At 42.3% G+C, this 20,064-nt stretch overlaps 1 protein-coding gene across 1 annotated transcript in view; it reads left to right on the top strand.

Annotated features, from left to right (window-relative positions):
* XAB2 (XPA binding protein 2) overlaps nucleotides 1–8,253 on the top strand; it is a 144,082-nt gene extending 135,829 nt beyond the window's left edge. Inside the window, exons 18-19 of the mRNA XM_078682501.1 lie at nucleotides 3,739–3,851; nucleotides 6,782–8,253. Of these exons, the coding sequence (XP_078538627.1) occupies nucleotides 3,739–3,851; nucleotides 6,782–6,843 (175 nt within the window). The 3' untranslated portion in view covers nucleotides 6,844–8,253. The remainder of the gene's footprint in view (nucleotides 1–3,738; nucleotides 3,852–6,781) is intronic.
* The last annotated feature ends 11,811 nt before the right edge of the window (nucleotides 8,254–20,064 follow it).

Genomic DNA, 20,064 nt, shown 5'->3' with positions numbered 1-20,064 from the left:
AGTTCATCTCACTAGTTTTGTATTTGTCATGAGGGGTTGTTCCTAATGTTTCTATTTTAGCGAGGTCAAAAAGAGATCCCATTAGTGGCCTACTGATTTTGCTCGATTCCTTTTCTTTTTTTTTACATGATTTTTCGTTATCTGCAAAGACTAAACAGAGTATTGCGACTCTGTGTTTGTTTGTAAATAGAGAATGAACCAAAGAGAACTAATTCTAAAACAGTAAATACTTGGATAACAATCAATCAAATGGAGAGAGAAGCAGGCACGACGGATTACAACGGGGGCAAAGGCCTGCGTTAACTACCTTTCACTATCTGCAAAGAGAGAGTACTCCTAATAGAAATGAGGGGGGGGGCACCATTCAAAGCAGATCAGTGTGCATAAACACGAAAATGTTTTCACTTACCACGTACTTGACATTCGACAGCTTATGATATTTGCTATTAAAAAACCATTGAAATTCACTGAAAAACCCATAGGTTATAGACCATATATAGTTAGGAATTAGCATTTACAAAACCTTGAAAATTCACTGAAAAAACCATAGGTTATAGACCATATATAGTTAGGAATTAGCATTTAAAAAACCTTATTTTACTCACACAAAACCATTGAAATTCCATATATAGTTAGTTGCACTAACTATATATCGCGCACCCGCAATCCACTGCTGATCATGTCACATATTACATCATTCATGACATGGTCAGTGACATCACTGATGACATCACTGATGACATCTCAAATGACATCACTGATGACATCACTGATGACATCTCAAATGACATCACTGATGACATCACTGATGACATCTCATTTGACATTACTGATCACATCACTGATGACATCATTCATGTGATAATACGATGAACCTCTTCAGACTCTAATATAACCTTAGATACACTCAGTGTAAACAGACACTCATAGACTGTCACTCATCCATGGAGTTACTCAGACACTTAGTCAGTCATGCAAAGAATCAATCACACCTCCATTTCCTCAACTATACAGTTATACACACCTTACTTATTCAAACATATACTAAAACATATTTACTCACTTATACAATCCTGGATACAAGTTCACAATGATCCATACAGCCACTCACACATTCACTGGCTCTTATGCACAGTTATTTATATATGTCAACTCTCACATGTACTGTGTTTTACATATGTACTTACTTTGACATGTAGCACTGAGATATCCATTCACTCACCAATACACTCATGCACACAGTCAACCGCCCATACAGCTGTTTCCACATGCACTTTTGAAGCCATACATCTAGTCAATCAACTGCTCACACATCTATGCAGAGAGTCATACACCTCCCAGCCACCCACACACACACTCAGTCTCCCATACAAATGCTTGGGCAACCAATCAATAACCCATACAGTTAATCATATAGCTAATGATCAACACATGCAGCAGTTTACAGAACAACAGACATAATGATGCACAAATTAAGACAGTTTAGTCACTAACCCATGCACTCAGTGAGACACATTTAATCAGTCACTCATACAGTCAGCCATGCCCCTACTAAATCCTTCATCAAGACACTTATACATCCACTCATTCTTCAATATGTAAGACATATTTTAACTTTACAGAATTATACAGTCACTGGATGTAGTCATCAGTGATGTCATTTGAGATGTCATCAGTGATGTCATCAGTGATGTCATTTGAGATGTCATCAGTGATGTCATCAGTGATGTCACTGACCATGTCATGAATGATGTAATATGTGACATGATCAGCAGTGGATTGCGGGTGCGCGATATATAGTTAGTGCAACTAACTATATATGGAATTTCAATGGTTTTGTGTGAGTAAAATAAGGTTTTTTAAATGCTAATTCCTAACTATATATGGTCTATAACCTATGGTTTTTTCAGTGAATATATATATATATATATATATACACATACACATATATATACACATATACATATGTATATATACACATACATATATATATATATATATATATATATATATATATATATATATATATATAGATGTATACACATATATATATACACACACACATATACACACACATACATTTATACACATACATATTATTCGTTAATTAATAATATTATGTGCATCTCTTTTTATTAGGGTTAGTATTAATGCAATTACTTTAACAATATTTTAAAGTTACTTAATAGTTAGGATTATCATTAAACTACTGCTTCTAACTGATTTTATATTTTTGTATTTTTACAGTTGGGGGTTAGTATTAAAATAATTTAACTATAATTAATTTTAAATTGATTTAATAACACCAGTTTCGCAAGAGTTAGAATAAGACCTATAATTATTTAATAGCCTTAAATTGAATTTAGAGTTTTGGGTAATTATAGAAAAAAAGATATATAAGTTGACTTCATGCTAAATATGTAAATGAAATTCTAGGGTTGGCATTCTAATTGCAACATGGTTGTTTTTTAAATTAAAATATTAAAATAGGGTTGGAATTAAAAGAAATATATTTTAATAATAAATGTTGGCAGTATTGCAATTTTAATTTTGAGGTTAAAACAGGGTAACTTATTCGAAATAATTAAGAACGTTATTTTTAGTTTAAGGGTTTGTATCAATATAATTGAATGTAGTTTCTTTAAAATAGAATTTAAAAACGACTAGCATTATGGTATAGTTTAAGATAAGCAATAGGAGATAGAGTGAATGTAAGACAAAGTAAATGTCATTTCAGTGTTATGCATTGTGATCAAAGCAAAGTGTGGTAGTAAGAGTACTAGCCGTAAAGACATACTGCTTTCTAATGCTGGTGAAATGGGAGTGGTACTGTGTGTAGAATAGGCCCAAAGGTGAGGCCCCCTTCTTGTCTTGCATTATCCCTTAGATAAAATCTCAATTCTTCAGCAGTTCAACCCAGGAATTCAGCACTTCTAAATCAATCTTATGGCCACAGGAATGTGGGCGACAAGGAGAGGATCTGTTGCTTGTTAACATGATTTTGGCCTTGTTTGCTTTTCTTATAGATGCAGTTGAAAGTAGTGCCTCTTCTCTGATAGTTACAGCAGAAAGATTTGCCAGTAGTTGGGGAGAAATGCTACATAACACAGGCAGTACACTTTTAAGATGCAGTAAACTAGAAGACAGACTCAATCAGTGAAAAGTGAGAACCATGTCTGTACTGAAATGTACACTGGCCAGGACACTGCTGCCAGAGGCTTTGGAGGGCTTCTTTCAGTCCTACTGGTGAAACCCTTGTTCCACTCCCACCCCTTGAAGTTATTACATTGTAAAAGTTGAAAGAGATATGTTAACAGAGGAAGAGCAACAAAAAGGCAAAGTCTGGTTAGTGGTGTTCGAAGGGTTTTGTCTCCTTTTTAAAATAACATAAACATAATTTGGCCAGCTTATTCTGCAGATAGGGTTCTAAATTTGTATTACATTTTAAAGGGATTTTGAAGTAAAAGATCTGTATATGCATGTATTTTCCAGAAGTTTTCTGGGATCCCTGTCCTTGGCAGGTGCTCATTAGCTCACTGAAGACCCATGAAACAAGAGACATCCTTAACATCCTTCAGGGGTACCCTTTACAGCTTTCATGGCTGATTGTTTTGTCCTAGGTTTTCCAGCACTGCTGAGTGATGAAGGCATTGTCAACCATTTGTGACAGAGAGCTGGGTCTGAGATTACACGACTCTCCATGAAGGTAACTGATGAGTTTCTCTCTATTGTTCGTAGGAGCGATGCTTCACGCAGTGAGCTGGCAGAGCTCAGTAAGCAGGCCAACCCAGACGAGATTGACATTGATGATGACGACGAGAGTGCTGGCAGCGAAGATGATGAACCGGACGGTATGTGGCAGGAAATTCAGGCAGCAAGATGTGTGCCTCGTGTAGGACTTGGGAATCATTTTGTGTGTTTCCTATCCACCTCTGTGGGTCTCATTATAAGTGGCCTTATTGGATGTGCTAATCATAGCCTCTTATAATATCTGACAGGTTTCTGAAATTAATCAGGTGCAATTTTTATCTCTTGTTCCAACTTTTTGGGGGAAGTGATTGTGGTGTAAAACCCACCAGAATCTGCATGTCTGGTAAATACCGGCCTTTTATGTGCTCAATGGTTTTATAGAGCATTCTTTCCACCAGATTGGTTTAAAGTGTTTTACAGAGAACAGTGAGATACATATATAAATGTAATAGTGCAGCAGGCCATTTATAATTTTAACAAGCACTTGAAGAGAAAAAAACAAAGCATACTGATGATACTGCGGTTATGGGAAAGGATAATGAGAAATCGGGGTGGAGCAGGAAGAAGAGGGCACCTGAGGAAGACCAAACATACTTTTAAATAATACAAAAAGAGGAGCTTCTCTGTAGCCCTCGATTTATGAATTCATAACTTTTAAACATTTCCCGGGTGAATTTGAGGATTATAAACATTTCCTATAATAGAGGGGCTAGAGTGCGACATTTTAGAGAATTTTCTGGGAATTATGGAGCTTGGACCTTCAAGATAGAATTTAAATAGATGAGTCTTTAGTCCTTTCTCTGAAATTCAAGATGTTCCATGCTGTTCTCAGGCGAAGAGATAAAGAATATTAGGAGCTAGTGGATTTGAATTATGGTGTTCCCAGGACGTGAGAACTCTTACTCCTTAATAAGCTTGATCCACCTGATATGTTCGGGAGGTCCACTAGGTAGCTGGGTGTGCCATGGTATAGCACATTATAGGTCAGAAAACATATTTTGAACTCGTCTCCTGCTTCTAGTGCGAGCCAATGCAATTCTTTCAGTATTGGAGAAATGTGGTCAGGCGCCGTTCTGTAATGATTTTAGGAGACGCAGCTGTTCAATTTTTTCAACTGATGTAGATGGAAGTTAGCGAACTGTATTCGTTTAAAATTTAATGGAGGTGCAAACTTTATTGTAACAGGTGCGATAAATATTGCACGACTTACAATTGTGACCCCTGTGCAAACAGATGTATTGTGGTCCCTGTGCAAACAAATGTTTGTGCAGGGATCACAAGTGTATGAGCCAGTCATAATCAGACCCTTGACGTTTTTTTTTTGCTAATTGGGGCCATTAATATAGGGTGTTTCTTGCACCTGGGAGCAGTTCTGTACCGTACAGAGATTTATGAAGTATACCCCACCACATGCAGATTACAGATGCCCCTCAGATGTGTATAATAGTAGCTTGAGAGGAATTCTTACACTAAAACATGCTTACTGAGTTCATTAGGACACTTGTACAAAGGCGCTGTCTTGGAAATAACACTTTTTTGAATGTGCCTTCTTAGTTGTGGCAGCCTCCGCTGATTTTTATGGAACTTTGCCACTTTCCCACAACCCCTGTTTGCTTTATATCTATGTTTTCTTCCCAAGAGCAGGCCAGAAGGGCATTACGAACCCAATTAGTATGGTTTTAATTTATGTAGGACAGTTTGTAAAATCCTTCAGTTTAGGGCACTTCTTACCATCCCCATGATTAATTCATCAGTAAGTCCAGGCAGGGGAAGTAGAGTAGGTTCCGATCAAGATGTGTTTGCCATTTAACATAGTGTATTTTACATTGGGAAGTACTTTATTATGTTTGCCTTTTACAGACGTTGTGGTGGAGTACAAGGCTAGCTCTGCAGCAGGGGTGCCAAATAAAAATGACAGTGTTGGGGAAGCCTTTTCCAGAATTCCTTTGCAGTTGCTTCTCTACTAACAATTAGTTAAAGGCTTTTTTTTTTATAATGATATTTTATGTTTAATACATCTGAAAAGAAGGCATATACAAAGAATTGAGACATGAAACACAGCGATGGTTCAAAGAATTAGGAATTTGGAACAATGAAGAATGTTCCAGTTAAAGGCTTTTTCATACAGGTGGTTTTGTAGGTGTCTTTTGATCAGGTGGCAAAAGGGTCTATTCTCAGGGGTTGCTTGGTAGAGACTATTATTAAGGGGAAATTAACAGATGCCCTCATACATGTTCTGTATATGTTTAATGAACTAATCGTGTGTTGGGGAAACTGGTTTGAAGCTTATGTGTAGCATGGTGGGCAGTTTCTGCAGTAATCCTGGACGATTGTTCAGGAATGTATATGATATGGAGGACTTGGATTTCAATCCCATTCTATTGGTAAATAACGAGTTAAGAAGATTAGGACAGATAAGGATGTCCAGATAATCTACTGTGGGCATTTCTCGGGTTGGACACAATTAAATTGGATAACCTATTCCTCAGTGCAACCTTGTACTAAACTCCACATTGGTGTCATTAAGACCGCTGCAATATTTAACGATCCAGGCATAGTTCTGTTTGCCTATCACCAATAGTAGTCAGAAAAGCTGTCAGAGGACATCGAATTTCTCTATTCATATCTGTTGAGCAGCTTCTTTACTTTTTCCCACAAAGCGACGAATTTGTAACCTCATAACCCTTTGCTTGTTAGTGATTGCAGATGCAAACGAAGGACTAGGGGAATGATTCTGAGCCGTTAGTCTCTGAGACTTGGCGTCTTTATCGCCTGTGGCAGAATTACCTGAAACTGATATGTTTGAAATGGTCCCAAAATGAACTCTTTGCTTCTCTCTGTCAGAATTATAACTGGTTACTCAATTGTTCTGTTGTTGTTTATTGCTCTGGGTCTATCATTTGGTATACATGGTATACATAGATGCTGTCTTTGTGAGAAGTTATACCTTTGGTTTTTGAGCTAATTCCGTTGCTCGGGTCGCCCTGTTTCCAGTTATTGCTTACTGACATACATTGCTTTTCACCTGCAGAAGTCCACTTGGAGCAGAAGAGCGTGCCAGATGCAGTCTTCGGGGGGCTGAAGAATGACTGATCACTGCGACTGAATTGGCTACCGGCTACTGAGAGCAAAAAAGGAAACTCAGAGAGATGGAGCACAGAGGACGCAATGCTGCCAAAGAAAGTTGTTTCCAGTGTGTTAAAAATAATACATTTTCTTGTGTGCTGGAGCATCTTCTGAAGTGCCATGTGCTGCTCTCTAGACTAGCAGGAAGATGCATTTTCATTGCGTATGTCCTTTGGATGAGGCACACTTGTGGAAGGCAGACTATTGCTTCGTTCCTGCTTCAGTGCTGACCATATAATTCACTGCCCCCATCTTTGTGCAGCTGTCAATTTATGTAGTGCTGTTTACACAGAGCTGAGTAAAGAACAACAAAGAATGTGGTCTCCCAGCACCCAACAGCAGACCTTGGGATCGATTTCTGGACCAGTACTGGGTTTCCTGTTGCAGGGATTTGATTTTGGGCTTCAGTACAGGATGGATGGTGGTGACATTAAGCCATATTCTTGCACCTAGAATAAACCATCTGTGTTAAGAAATAATTGCAATGCCAGCACTACCCAGCTGTGCTCTGGAGAGCTCAGTTCCTGGGCAACAGAACTGCTCACACATTCTGTTAATTTAGACTTGTGTAGCCTAGAGATGCCTCCTGTGCTTTCTAGTTTGTCACTTGAGTTTCATAGAGCTCAAGCCTTCAGTTGCAAACCTGCATCCTTCTAAATACTAGCTCAGTCTCTTGTGTTCTTTAGTTTGACAGCAAAGGGGGGCAATGCCAGAGATGAGCCTGTCCAGCTGTATGTTAACTGGCTCTTGGCTGCACTCTGCTGTTTTAGGTCTCTGTAGAACACCCTGTCTGGGACTATCCTCATATTCCTTCCTAGTTTCCATTGTCACCTGAAGGGTGCTTAAGCTTGGAGCCTTGGCACAAAGAATTTCAGGTAAGAGCTATTTAGTCTTGGAACTTCATGCTCATGAAAGCCAGTCTTGAGACTGTTGACATTATCACAATACAGTATTTTTGTATTTATTTGCTCCAGGTTAGCGGTAAATCTTTGAGTAGACTTGAAACATTGTCAAGCAGACACAAAGCAAACTTTTCTTGGATACAGAATATGCAATTTTCTCATCAGCAGTGTACACCCTAAATTCTAAATATTTTTTAAAAATCGTGTATACTTTTTATGCTGATTGTCTCTGAGTAGTTTCCCTTTACATAACTCTTTCCCTTGCAGTCTTATTTATGAAATATGTTTTTTGTCCAAGCGATTCCTCCTTTGTATAGAAATATAACATGGATATATAGCAATTGTTCTGAAAGCGGCAGGGGACATTGGAAGGGACTTCGTTATTTTCAAATAAAATGACGTGTAATGTACCATGATAGCATTTTTTTATTGCTCAAACCTTTTTACAGTTTATTAAAATTACACATTTAATGAAGCTGTATTCTAGTTCTGTTCTACACATTGGTCCTAGAATGTTAATGGCTCTCAAGGACCCAAAACCAAGAAGCTGTCAAATACAGGCAGGGTTCAAAGTCAATTTTTAGGACACAGGCAACTTAAATATAATGAAATATTTTTTGAGCAGAAGAATTTTGCATTTCCTTCTGATATGTACCAAGTCAGGGATGTTTTGATAATTATCTATAAGTTTGTTCCATGGGGTGGTGGTTCGAAACCCAATGGATTGCAGTGGGAGTTCATGTGAAATGAGTTCTGTAGAATGATCGTCTTCGTCTAAAGTTGGTTCCTTAGAATGGTGATCCATATCAGAAATGGAGTATGTAGTAGTGGTCCAGATTAGATTTGAATGTGGAGATTTGTATCCAAAATCCATGGGTGATCTGAATACAGAATGGGATTCATAGAGCAATAATCAAAAGCTGAAATGGGTTCCACAGTAGGGGGTGCGGAATCTGTTCCACATAGTGGTGATTCAGATACTAGAATGGTTTTCATGACTAGGGTCCGGATGATAATATTTTCCGTTGTGGTGAATTGGACCCATAACAGGGATCCAGAATGGTGGTGATTGTTACACGATCGGTTGTATTGCAGTTATTCTGGTTACATTTTATTCAGTGAGGATGGGACCCTATGGATTCCACAAACCGGAGATCTGGATCCAGAATGGATTCAAAGAGGTGATTATGAACTGGAATTGTGCACATTTCGTGGATTCTGAATGTATTCCATACTCATGATTCAAACAATATATATTACATATGATGGTGGTCTGAAGGGAGTTCTATAATGTTGGTTTCCCCAGCCTTGTAATTTGGAAATGTACGATGATCTGGAATGGGTTCCATACTATGGTGATCCTGATCTAGAATATAATACTGAGCAGGATATAGAATGGACCCTATATTGCTAATTGGAATCTAGTTCTATAGAGTGATGATACGGATCCAGATCAGATGATATAGACTTTTGATATGTATCCAAAGTTAACAGCTATCAGTGCACATGTGGGTTTGGCCAAACCGACATGCGCACAGCTGTCTCCAACCAAACTGCATTGCCACGTTGGAGACACCAAGCACAGACTCCCAGTCTCTATAGGAGCTCACATGCCTAGCCGATCCTGATGCTGCTTCGGGATTGGCCACAGGAGATAATGGGAGCCTGTGCATACAGCAGAAGAGTGGTGGGTGGCAGGTAAGTTCTTTTCCCCCCTATTTTTTTTATGTTTTCTTTTTTAGTTCCCCCCACCTACCTGTCCTCCCTTTCGGCCCGCCACTCCACCACTACTGCATTTAAGCTTTGCACAGGCTACATTTTAGGGATTAGTATGGCTAAATAACATATGCCCTCCCAATCAGCTGGTAAGAAGCAATAAGCATTTAGTCCACAGATATGGTAAACACCAGGAATTGCATTATCTTCTCCCTGCAAAATTTGCCAGGTTCCTCCTGTCTGTTGAAATGTGTGTTCCCAAAGATTAATTCCCACATGTGTGGTTTGTTTGGGTATCCTCCTTCTGTATACGCAAAGTTTCCCTTTGTGTTGACTTTCTAATCTTAATTTAGGGTAAACCATTTTCTTTCTCAGTTCGTTCTCATCCTTTTTCCAAACATTCTCTAAATCATCTCTATTTTGTGTTATGTTAGTGTACCTTTCCTCTAAAGCCATGATAGATATTGTTCGAGGCATTCTTGCTGTAGATACACATGCTTTACATATTCCAGCCAACTAGTGTTGGGTCTGTATGTTTGCAAGTTGTTTTTCTTCAAAGAAGTCTTTCCTAGTAACGAGGTATGGCGACTCCTCCTATCGGTGATTGTTAACATGGGCTTCGACTCCATTGTTAGATTGTTTTTATCCGCCATCAGGTTTGGACATGTATTGCTGAGCTCCGGTTCGAAACCGTTCTTCGGGTTCCCCTCGGTGCACAATTGTCTCTACCCTTGACAGTATTATTTTGTATGCGTTTCCTACCTCTCTGTGTATTGTTTTGGTCAACTAAATCTATTTCTTGATCAGAAAGCTTTGTGGACGGCCTTCAGGCCTAACCGCGTTGGTCCAGCTCTCCGCCGATGGAATGGACACAGTTCAAAATCTGTCCTCAGTGCTACGCAAAGTAGTCACACCAGGGTTGTAACTTATGCTTGTCTCCGGAGCACAAAAAAGCAGACTGCGATGCTTGCAGATTGTTTCGCTCAAAGAAAACCCTTCGCGATTGTTGGGTTCGATGTCGAGAGATGCAGCATCAAAGCATTGAAGACATGCCGGATATCTTTGGTGAAGAGTCCCGTCAAGAAGATATTGGTGCATCTGCAGCGTAGGAGGAAGAGGCCTTCTTCATGTCGCATTTGGAGCTCAAGATAGACCTCGACGTCGAAGAGCTTCCGCAGGGACAGGGTGATGTGAGTATAGAAGACCCCTTCCTGCCCCATCATCCCACTCACAAAAAACCTAAGGCTTGGCACCACCTCTGCCTTCTGGCCAAGGTCGGCACTGAGATGATGTTTCCGACGCCCCGCCTTCCGGCTCGGGACCGAGTCAACACAAACCCTCTTCGGAACCGAAGCCTTCAGGTTCCAAGTTCAAATCCGGCACCGAAAGAGGTCCCTTTCGTTCAAAATTTAGACCCTGTTCCACCAAAAATGGACCCCAAACAGAAGAGACTTTATATTAACCCAGAAATGGGTCATATTCATACCAAGCTGCCTTGTAAACACAAGCTTCCTGATGAGGACAGTCATTCCAAGATACCTTTAAAATAGAAGACTGCTGGTACCAGCCTTTATCATCCACCACCCCCTCCTCCACCCTCTTCTCGGATTTTAAATCCTTTGCACATGTGACATCACACTTCCGGATTCTTCACAATCTCACCGTGACGGGAACGATGTTGATGAGGTGGACATGCATATACCAGTGGATTCATGGAGGGATTACACAATTAGACAATGATCCAGACCTTTACCCTGCCAAGCCATCACGACCTGATGACAATGTATCTTATCAAGAACTTATTGCCAGGGCTGCAGAATTCCATTGGGTGGTACTACACAAAGAATCCCTGGAAGAGGATTTTTTTTTGTTTGAGACATTAGGATCCATACACAAGTCAACACAAACACTCCTTATGGTTAAAGGTATGATGAGACACGCTGACAAGATTTTTATACATCCTGTGCGTGCACGCATCTTTACTCCTAGAGTCGACAAGAAATATAATGCCTTCCCAACAGATCCGATATTTATTAAGGGTCAGTTGCCACTAGACTCACTGGTAGTGTCCAATGCTCGCAAACAAACTAATTCTCAAACCTCAGGGGATGCTTCTCCCCCAGACAAAGAATCCAAGCTTTATAAGAAGACGTGTCTGAGGGTGTGGTTTTGGACCCTGCTCTGTAAAAGGAGCGATGAAAGGAGCCTCTGTTTGAAGGAGACTGGCGCGCTCCCATGGACTTAGTGACATCAGTGTCCTTTTTCATTTTCTCAAGCGTCTAATCAATCTTAAGGCCAAAGATATGTTTTTTGTTAAATGGTGTATTTAAAATAAATTGTTGGACTTCGGGCTTAAACCCGGAAATCGTTAACCAAGCATGTCTTCCGAGTAAGATGTTTGTGTTGACCTCTCTAGCTGCGGTATCAGCAGCATCTAGAGCACATCTTGTTGAAGAATTGGAAATTAGCTTTCCTTCATTTACTAAATCGTTCGCTTTTGCTTTATGCTCATCTGGGAGATATATGAGCAATTGCGTCATTTCATCTCAGTGTGCCCTGTCATATCTGGCCAATAGTCCCTGCTTGTTTGCAATACGCCAGTGATTGGCAGCTTGCGTAGCTATGTGTTTGCCAGAAGTGTCTTATACAAGTCCTCTTCCTCGATAGGCTTTTTTTCGAGGAGGGTACAACGGAAACAACTGTAAAGGCAGGGGCAAAGGCGCCACACCCCGTAACTCCCCTTCCCCTAATAAGCAGCGACTCCCCCATGCTTCCCTCCAAACCAATTACACCTGTCGGATGAAGACTTCAACAATTTCTCCCCATTTGGCAATCTATAACAAGTGACAAAAGGGTGATTTGAATTATCCAACATGGTTATTGCCTGGAGCTTACCACCAATCCTCCAAACATTCCACCCCTTACTCACAAATTGTCTCTAGACCACTTGCAGTTGCTCGAACAGGAAGGGCAATCTCTTAAAAGGAGTCATAGAACCAGTTCCAGTACAGTACCAAGGTTCAAGGGTTTACCCTCACTATTTTTCTAATTCCCAAAACAGACAGCTCCTTAAGACTTATTCTGGATCTCAGAGAGTTAAACCTATATATACTGTCAGAGCACTTTCACATGGTAACCCTTCAACAGGTACTTCCACTTTTACAGAAGGGAGATTTTATGTCTACTCTAGACTTGCAAGACACATATTTTCATGTTCCAATTCATCCAGCTCATCACAAATACCTCGGATTTGTGATAGCAGGTTAACATTACCAATTCAAAGTACTCCTGTTCGAATTGACCACTGCTCCCAGACTATTTACCAAATGTCTGGCAGTAGTTACAGCTCACCTCAGAAAACATCATACTCATGTCTTTCCCTACCTAGACCACTGGCTCATCAAAGCAAGCACTTACCAAGCCGCCTACTACACACTCCTACCACAATAGACCTACTTCATCAATGCACACAAATCTCTCTTGCATCCTTCACAGATGCAATCTTATTTAGGGGCCACTATAGACACTCTCAAAGCTCTAGCCTCTTCCCAATGTAGCCAGATTTCACAACATTTAGTCTATGATGCTACAGTTTCAACCCAACCAAACATTACCAGTATTCATGCAACTGCTGGGAATGATGGTGTCTTGCATCGCAATTGTGCCCCATGCAAGACTTCACGTGCGTCCCCTATAAGAGTGCCTAGCACGTCAGTGGAATCAGTTGGAGGGACAATTAACCGATCTAGTGTTGGTAGATGGCCGCACCCATCGCTCTCTGCAGTGGTGGCACCCACAAAATGTAGGGCAGCCCTTCATCAACCCTATTCACATATTGTGCTAACAGACGCATCTCTGACTGGTTGGTGTACCCATCTCTAAGATTACACAATCCAGGGTCTATGGAGCGACAATCACAAACGTCCAGTAGTGTTTCTACCACTCCAAGCTTTTCAAACTCACCTCATAGGCAAAGTTGTCCTAGTCCTTATGGACAACATGACAGCAATGTACTATGTACAAAAATTGGAGGGGGGGCATACTCTCTCCAACAGTCACGCCTCTCTCAAGCCATTTGGAATTGGGAAATCCATCACATTTATCTTCTGGCAGAACACCTTCCAGGAATAAGCAATCAAATTGCCGACCTCCTCAGCAGAATGAGGCAGTAAATTCATGAGTGGCAACTTCATCCCCAATGGTTATTCCCATAATAAGACTTGGCCGCCACAGTCAAAAACGCAAAATGCCCTAACTTCGCCTCCAGGCTCCCGCACCGCTGTCCAAAGGTAATGCCCTCTGTCCATCAACTGTTGTTTTTGCATTTGTCACCCCGAGTGGGACGGGTATGCTCAGACGTGATACCCGCGCAGGGTCAAGACTGATTTGCATATGGCTGGGTTCAAACTGGTATGGCATGGTGAGCAAAAAAACTATGGATTTAGGCCCAGATCTCTGAACTGGGTGAATGTATGACATTGTTCTGCATTCTGTCCATCAACTGTTGTTTTTGCCTATGGATGAATTGGAAAGGGATATTTGCTACGATTATCCGCCTCTCCCGCTCATTCTGTTACTGAGTCAGAACTCAGGCAAACTTCCATTACTCTGATAGCTCCCACATGGGCCCATCAATCATGGTATACTCCCCTGTTGGAGCTGTCAGTAGTACCACGTCAAAAGCTGCATCTCTCATCAAGGCTCCGGCAGAACCCAAAGGATCAGACTCCCACCCTCCCTCTCCGAACCCACAGAGATCAACTGTGGAGTACCCCAAGGATCCTCGCTCAGCCCCACGCTCTTCAACATCTACATGGCCCCCCTCGCTGCCATTGTCAGACAGCATGGGCTCAGCATAGGATCCTACGCCGACGACACACAGTTAATCCTCTCCCTCACGAAGACTCTCGAAGACACCAGAATCTAATTCTAGGAAGGAATGAAGGACGTCGCAGCCTGGATGAACAACAGCTGCCTGAAGCTCAACTCAGAGAAGACAGAGGTCTGCGGACCCTTCTCCACCTCCTGGGACAACACGTGGTGGCCTTCTGCCCTTGAAAACCTACCCACTCCATCAGACCACACCCGAAACCTCGGCATCATCCTAGACTCCTCGCACCATGACATGCCAGAGCAATGCCATCACCTCCACCTGCTTCAACTACATCCTCCGCAAGACCTTCAAGTGGATCCCCCCTGAATGCAGAAAGACCGTCACACACGCACTCAAGTCAAGGAAAGCTTTGTCCAAATGTTATTTTTTAACAATCATAAAAGCATTAAAATTGATCCAATCAGCAATAAAATTAAAAACAAAAGCAATCACAGTAAACAGTACATTTTGATAATTTTTTAATATACATACACAATTCATTCCATCAAATATCCTACAATTATAACGACTTAATTCATTAATGTTTAGAATTCTTCATTAATAAAACCTTTTCTTAGTCGGAGCACTCTCTTTAAAAACATGGCTAACCAGGCGACATGTTCATTCTCCAGGAGTGGGAGTTTTAACAGAGCAGGACGACATTGCCTCAGCCCCTGAAATTTTAAAAGTGGAAGCAGCCACACTTTCCTCAACTCTGAGTAAAATTTACAAAAAAGGACTAAATGAATAGTGGACTGAGTGGATTGTCGTTACCAGTCATTAATTTTAGGCAAAGTCACTAATCTATGCACAATATTGAGCCTAAAACTAGTCAATTACATTCTTTCATAAGTTCCTGGGCCAAATGACATGCGCTCATAACCAGCAAACTGGACTACGGCAACACCCTCTATGCCGGAATCAACAGGCCCCTGCTACACAAGCTCCAAAACATCCAGAACACCGCAGCCAGACTCGTCCTCGGAACCCCGCGACTCAAGCACAAGACCCAACACCTACGAGACCTCCACTGGCTCCCTGTCAAGAAGAAAGTAACCTTCAAGCTACTCACCCATGCCTACAAATCCCTCCACAACATCGGATCCAAATATCAGAACGGGAGTCTCCTTCCACGTACCCAAAAGGAACCTCTGCTCCTCTGACCTCGCCCTGGCAGAGACCCCACGCATCTGCAGAACCAGAGCAGGCGGGTTAGCCTTCTCCTACGTCACAGCAAAGACCTGGAATGAGCTCTCAGTCAACATCAGACGCCCCCCTACTCTGCACATCTTCAGGAAGAGCCTCACGACCTGGCTCTTCGACTGATCCGGAGCTGAAACCCCCCCCCCCACCTCCCCACATCAGCGCCTTGAGACACTCACGGGTGAGTTGCATGCTTTATAAAACCCTGATTGATTGATGGCTCCTCACTCGGAACCATGGAGAAATCCGGCATCCAAATCCCAAAGAACTAAACCTAGTGATCTGGCTCCTGAAGTCATAAAGTTTGGTTATTTAAATCTACCACCAGACTGTATGACTATTCTAAAAGAAGCAAGTAAGCCTACTCCCAGAGCGTGTTCGCCAGCAAAGTGAAAAAGACTTGTTGTCTAATGTAATAACAGAAACATCAATCCTCTAGATGCTTCTGTACAATACATTATCTGTCGGTAGGTGGTATCGCTCAACTCCGTCGGCGTCTTGGTCACCGGGATGACATCGTGGTGGCCACTTAGACGCCGACCATGCGCACTGGTGTCAGTTCTTTTTCCGCGCTAGCCAGCGCAGATCCGGAGTGAGCGGTGCCTCTTAGTCACTTATTGACTAAAGCTTTTTTTACTTTTGTCGACATCTTTTTCGAATCCTTCGACTCCTGGTGCACATAGGGATGTCCCATTGCTGGACTGGCTTCAAGCCTTGTGACGCCTGTCACAAGCTGATGTCTGTCATGGAACTGCACCCCTTGTGCCTCTGGTGCTTGGAGCATGACCACGACCTGAAGTCGTGCTCCGACTGTTGGTCCATGAGCCCGAAGCCTTTGAGGGAGCTGTCCCGAAAGCTACTGGAGTCTCGGCAGTCGGCTCTGTGCCCCTCGAGGTCCCGTTCGAGGGGAAGGTCTTGGGACCGGTCGCAGAGCCATCACCACTCGTCATCGAAGTCTTCGCACTCCTTGGGTAAGTCGAAGCAAAAGAAGAAGGCGAAGAAGCATCGACGCTTTTCACCTTCTCCCCGTTCATCGGCCAACGCGAAGCGGGAACCAGAGTGTCGTTGCTGTCCAACTCTTCCTTCGGCGCCTGTTTCTGGGCCGCTTCCGCATTTCCCTCCCTTTCCGGGAGCCGGGGCGTCCCCTTCCTAGCTTCGAGCTTTCTATGAATCATTGCATAGCATCTTTGGGCAGCCAGACTCTGCCGGCGCGCCCTCAGAACCTGCAGACTTGGCTGGGAGCCCTGGGCCTGCAAGGCCAGCAGCTTCGGCGCCGGGGGGCCCCCTGAGGATCCACACCTGGATCCGGATCGGTGCCAGTAGACCTCACAGTACCTTCCCTGGCGCTGATTCCAGTGACGATGCCCCCGATACCAGTTGTGCCATAACCGGCCTCGACCCCAGCCTCACCCCCAACTTGGACACAGAGCCAGACCGGCGTCAACCAACGTCGGTACCTGTGCCGACCGGTACTTTTTACCACTGTTCTTTCCTGGCTTTCTCTACCTCCCTGACTGGCAGCCAGAGGAGGGTGAGGAGGACTGGGAGGGGTCTGGTGGCCCTCGAGCAGACCAGCTTGACGAGCTGGACTGGAGAGAGGAGTTGGGTGATGACAGTGGTCTGGATACCTCTCCAGACCTTGGTATGCTTTCTCCCCCTACCGTGGCTATGGAGAAGAGAGCCTCTTACACTGTGGTGTTGCGTTGGGCAGCTGAGGCATTGGGCCTTGAGGTTCCTACGTCGGCTGTCAGAACTAACCTCCTGACGGAGGTGCTTCAGCCGGCAGCAGCCTCTTCGAAGTCCCTGCTGCCTTTTAGTGAGGCCCTCACTAGCCTCCTTCTAGGCACTTGGTCCAAGCCCAGCACATGGGCTCCTGTGGATAGGATAATTGCCCGACTCCGGGCACCCATTTTTTCTCTCCAAACACCCTGCCCCTGAGAGCTTGGTGGTCGAAGCCTCAACATCAAAAGGCACGTTCCCTACTGCTCCCCCAGATAGGGAATCCAAGAAGCTGGACCATCTTTGGCAGAAGATGTTTTCTTCTGCCAGCTTAGGCCTGCGATCGATAAACACTGCATGTCTCTTTGACCATTACACACACACTGTGTGGGACACTGTTGCGCAAGTACTGCCGCAGTCCCCGGAGGAGGCCCGGGCTGTGCTCACCCGCGCTGTCGCAGAGGGTAAAGATGCAGCAAAGGTCGCCATCTGGTGCGGGCTGGATATCGCTAGGTAGAACGATTTTAACGTCAGTAGCCCGGAGGCGCTATGCCTGACTGAGGTCCCCTGGCTTCTCTGGGGATGTTCAATCGACCCTTTTGGACATGCCCTTTGATGGCTGTCATCTATTTGGCGACAAGGCAGACAACGCGCTTGAGCATTTCAAAGACTCTGGGGCTACGGCCAGATCCTTTGGCCTCTTTCTTGCCTATGGAAGGGGTACCCCACCACGCTCCACCTAGAGCCACAGGCCTGCGCAAGCTACCCAGCCTCTGTGTGGCAGAGTATGTGGAACCTAACATTGTGGGTTTGGGAGCCAGCGGGCGAGCCAGTCCACCAATGCCCTCCCTGCAGCAGCCTCCAAACCTTCCTAGTCAAACTTTTCAGGGCTACCACTAGCCAGTTGGGTGGCAGGGTCCTCCATCACCTCCCCCACTGCCGCACCATCACGTTGGACAGGTGGGTTTTGCAGATAGTCCGAAGGAGCTCCTCCCTTCCCTTTGAGACTACCCCTCTCTCCATGCCACCTGCACTCCGTTGCATGTCTGATGATCATTTGGCCCTTTCTCCGCCAGGACGTTGCAGCTCTCTTGGGCAAGGGAGCTATAGAACGCATCCCTGTGCCAGAAGTAGGTCATGGTTGCTACTCCCACTACTTCCTGGTGCCCAAGAAGAACAAAGGCCTGCATCCTATCTTAGACCTCAGGGACGTTAACCGCTCCCTCCAGAAGGAGAAGTTCAAGATGTTAACTTTGGCTCTGGTCTTGTCTGCCCTCGACCCTGGAAACTGGATGGTAGCATTGGACTTGCAGAATGCTTACTTTCACATCCCAGTCTTGCCTGCCCATCGGCGTTGCATACGGTTCGAATGTCTGACAAAATATAGAAAGACAAAATATCGACCTACAAAAATATCGGACCAATAATATCGATGTCAACAATATCGACATCCTATTTACAAAAAGGTAAGTACAAAAATATCGAGAAAAGAAAGATAGATGTCAAAATATCGTTTTTTTAACAATATAGTTTTTTAAATTAAAAAAATATATGTAAAAGTAATTTAAAAATACTTAGAAATATAATAAACAGTACAAAATATATTATTAAAAAATAATAAGTAATATACATAATTTAATTAAAAAACAATTAAACATATACATATAATATACAATATATATACTTAATAATCAGTTGTAATATTTATTGTAATAACTTATAAATAATTAAAAATATATATATTACAAATTCATCTATACACATAAAATAATAAATACAAATTAAATAATTATATAAAACAAATTAAAAAAATGTTTTCATTTTAATATTCTTTAAATTAAGTATATACTACATTAACTAAAACAATACAAAACATTTTAAGTAACGGAGGGAATAAAATACTATTCCAACTCCAAAAAAAACAACACTAAGGAAAATGTTGGATAGCATAGGGGTAAAAATTACTATTCCAACTCCAGAGAGTGCAACTGTAGGGAAAGTGTTGGATAGCGTCGGGGTAAAAATTACTATTCCAACTCCAGAGAGTGCAACTGTAGGGAAAGTGTTGGATAGCGTAGGGGTAAAAATTACTATTCCAACTCCAGAGAGTGCAACAGTAAGGAAAGTGTTGGATAGCGTCGGGGTAAAAATTACTATTCCAACTCCAGAGAGTGCAACAGTAGGGAAAGTGTTGGATAGCGTAGGGGTAAAAATTGCTATTCCCACTCCAGAGAGTGCAACAGTAGGGAAAGTGTTGGATAGCGTAGGGGTAAAAATTACTATTCCAACTCCAGAGAGTGCAACAGTAGGGAAAGTGTTGGATAGCGTAGTGGTAAAAATTACTATTCCAACTCCAGAGAGTGCAACAGTTGGGAAAGTATTGGATAGCGTAGGGGTAAAAATTACTATTCCCACTCCAGAGAGTGCAACAGTAGGGATAGCGTGGAAGTTGAAAATAACATACTTATAAATAAACTAATATTTTAAAATATTTAAAAAAAAATGTATTAAATGAATCTAAACTATTTACAAATACCAATAAATAATTATTAAATAATAAATTTTTACTTAATTACATTTAAATTACTTCCCACCCTATTCCTCTATAAACCCATAACCCGCTACAGAATATAATTATCAATTAATCAATGAATTAAGATTAATAACCAATTAATAAAAATTAATTACCAATTAATTAAAATGTATTTATAATTCCTAAAAGTAATAATTAATTTACTATAATTAAATTACTTCCCACCCAATTCCCCTATAAAC

The sequence above is a fragment of the Lissotriton helveticus genome, chromosome 1_1, assembly GCF_964261635.1.
Source record: "Lissotriton helveticus chromosome 1_1, aLisHel1.1, whole genome shotgun sequence".
NCBI lineage: Eukaryota > Metazoa > Chordata > Amphibia > Caudata > Salamandridae > Lissotriton > Lissotriton helveticus.
This window is presented reverse-complemented; position numbering and strand designations above follow the sequence as displayed.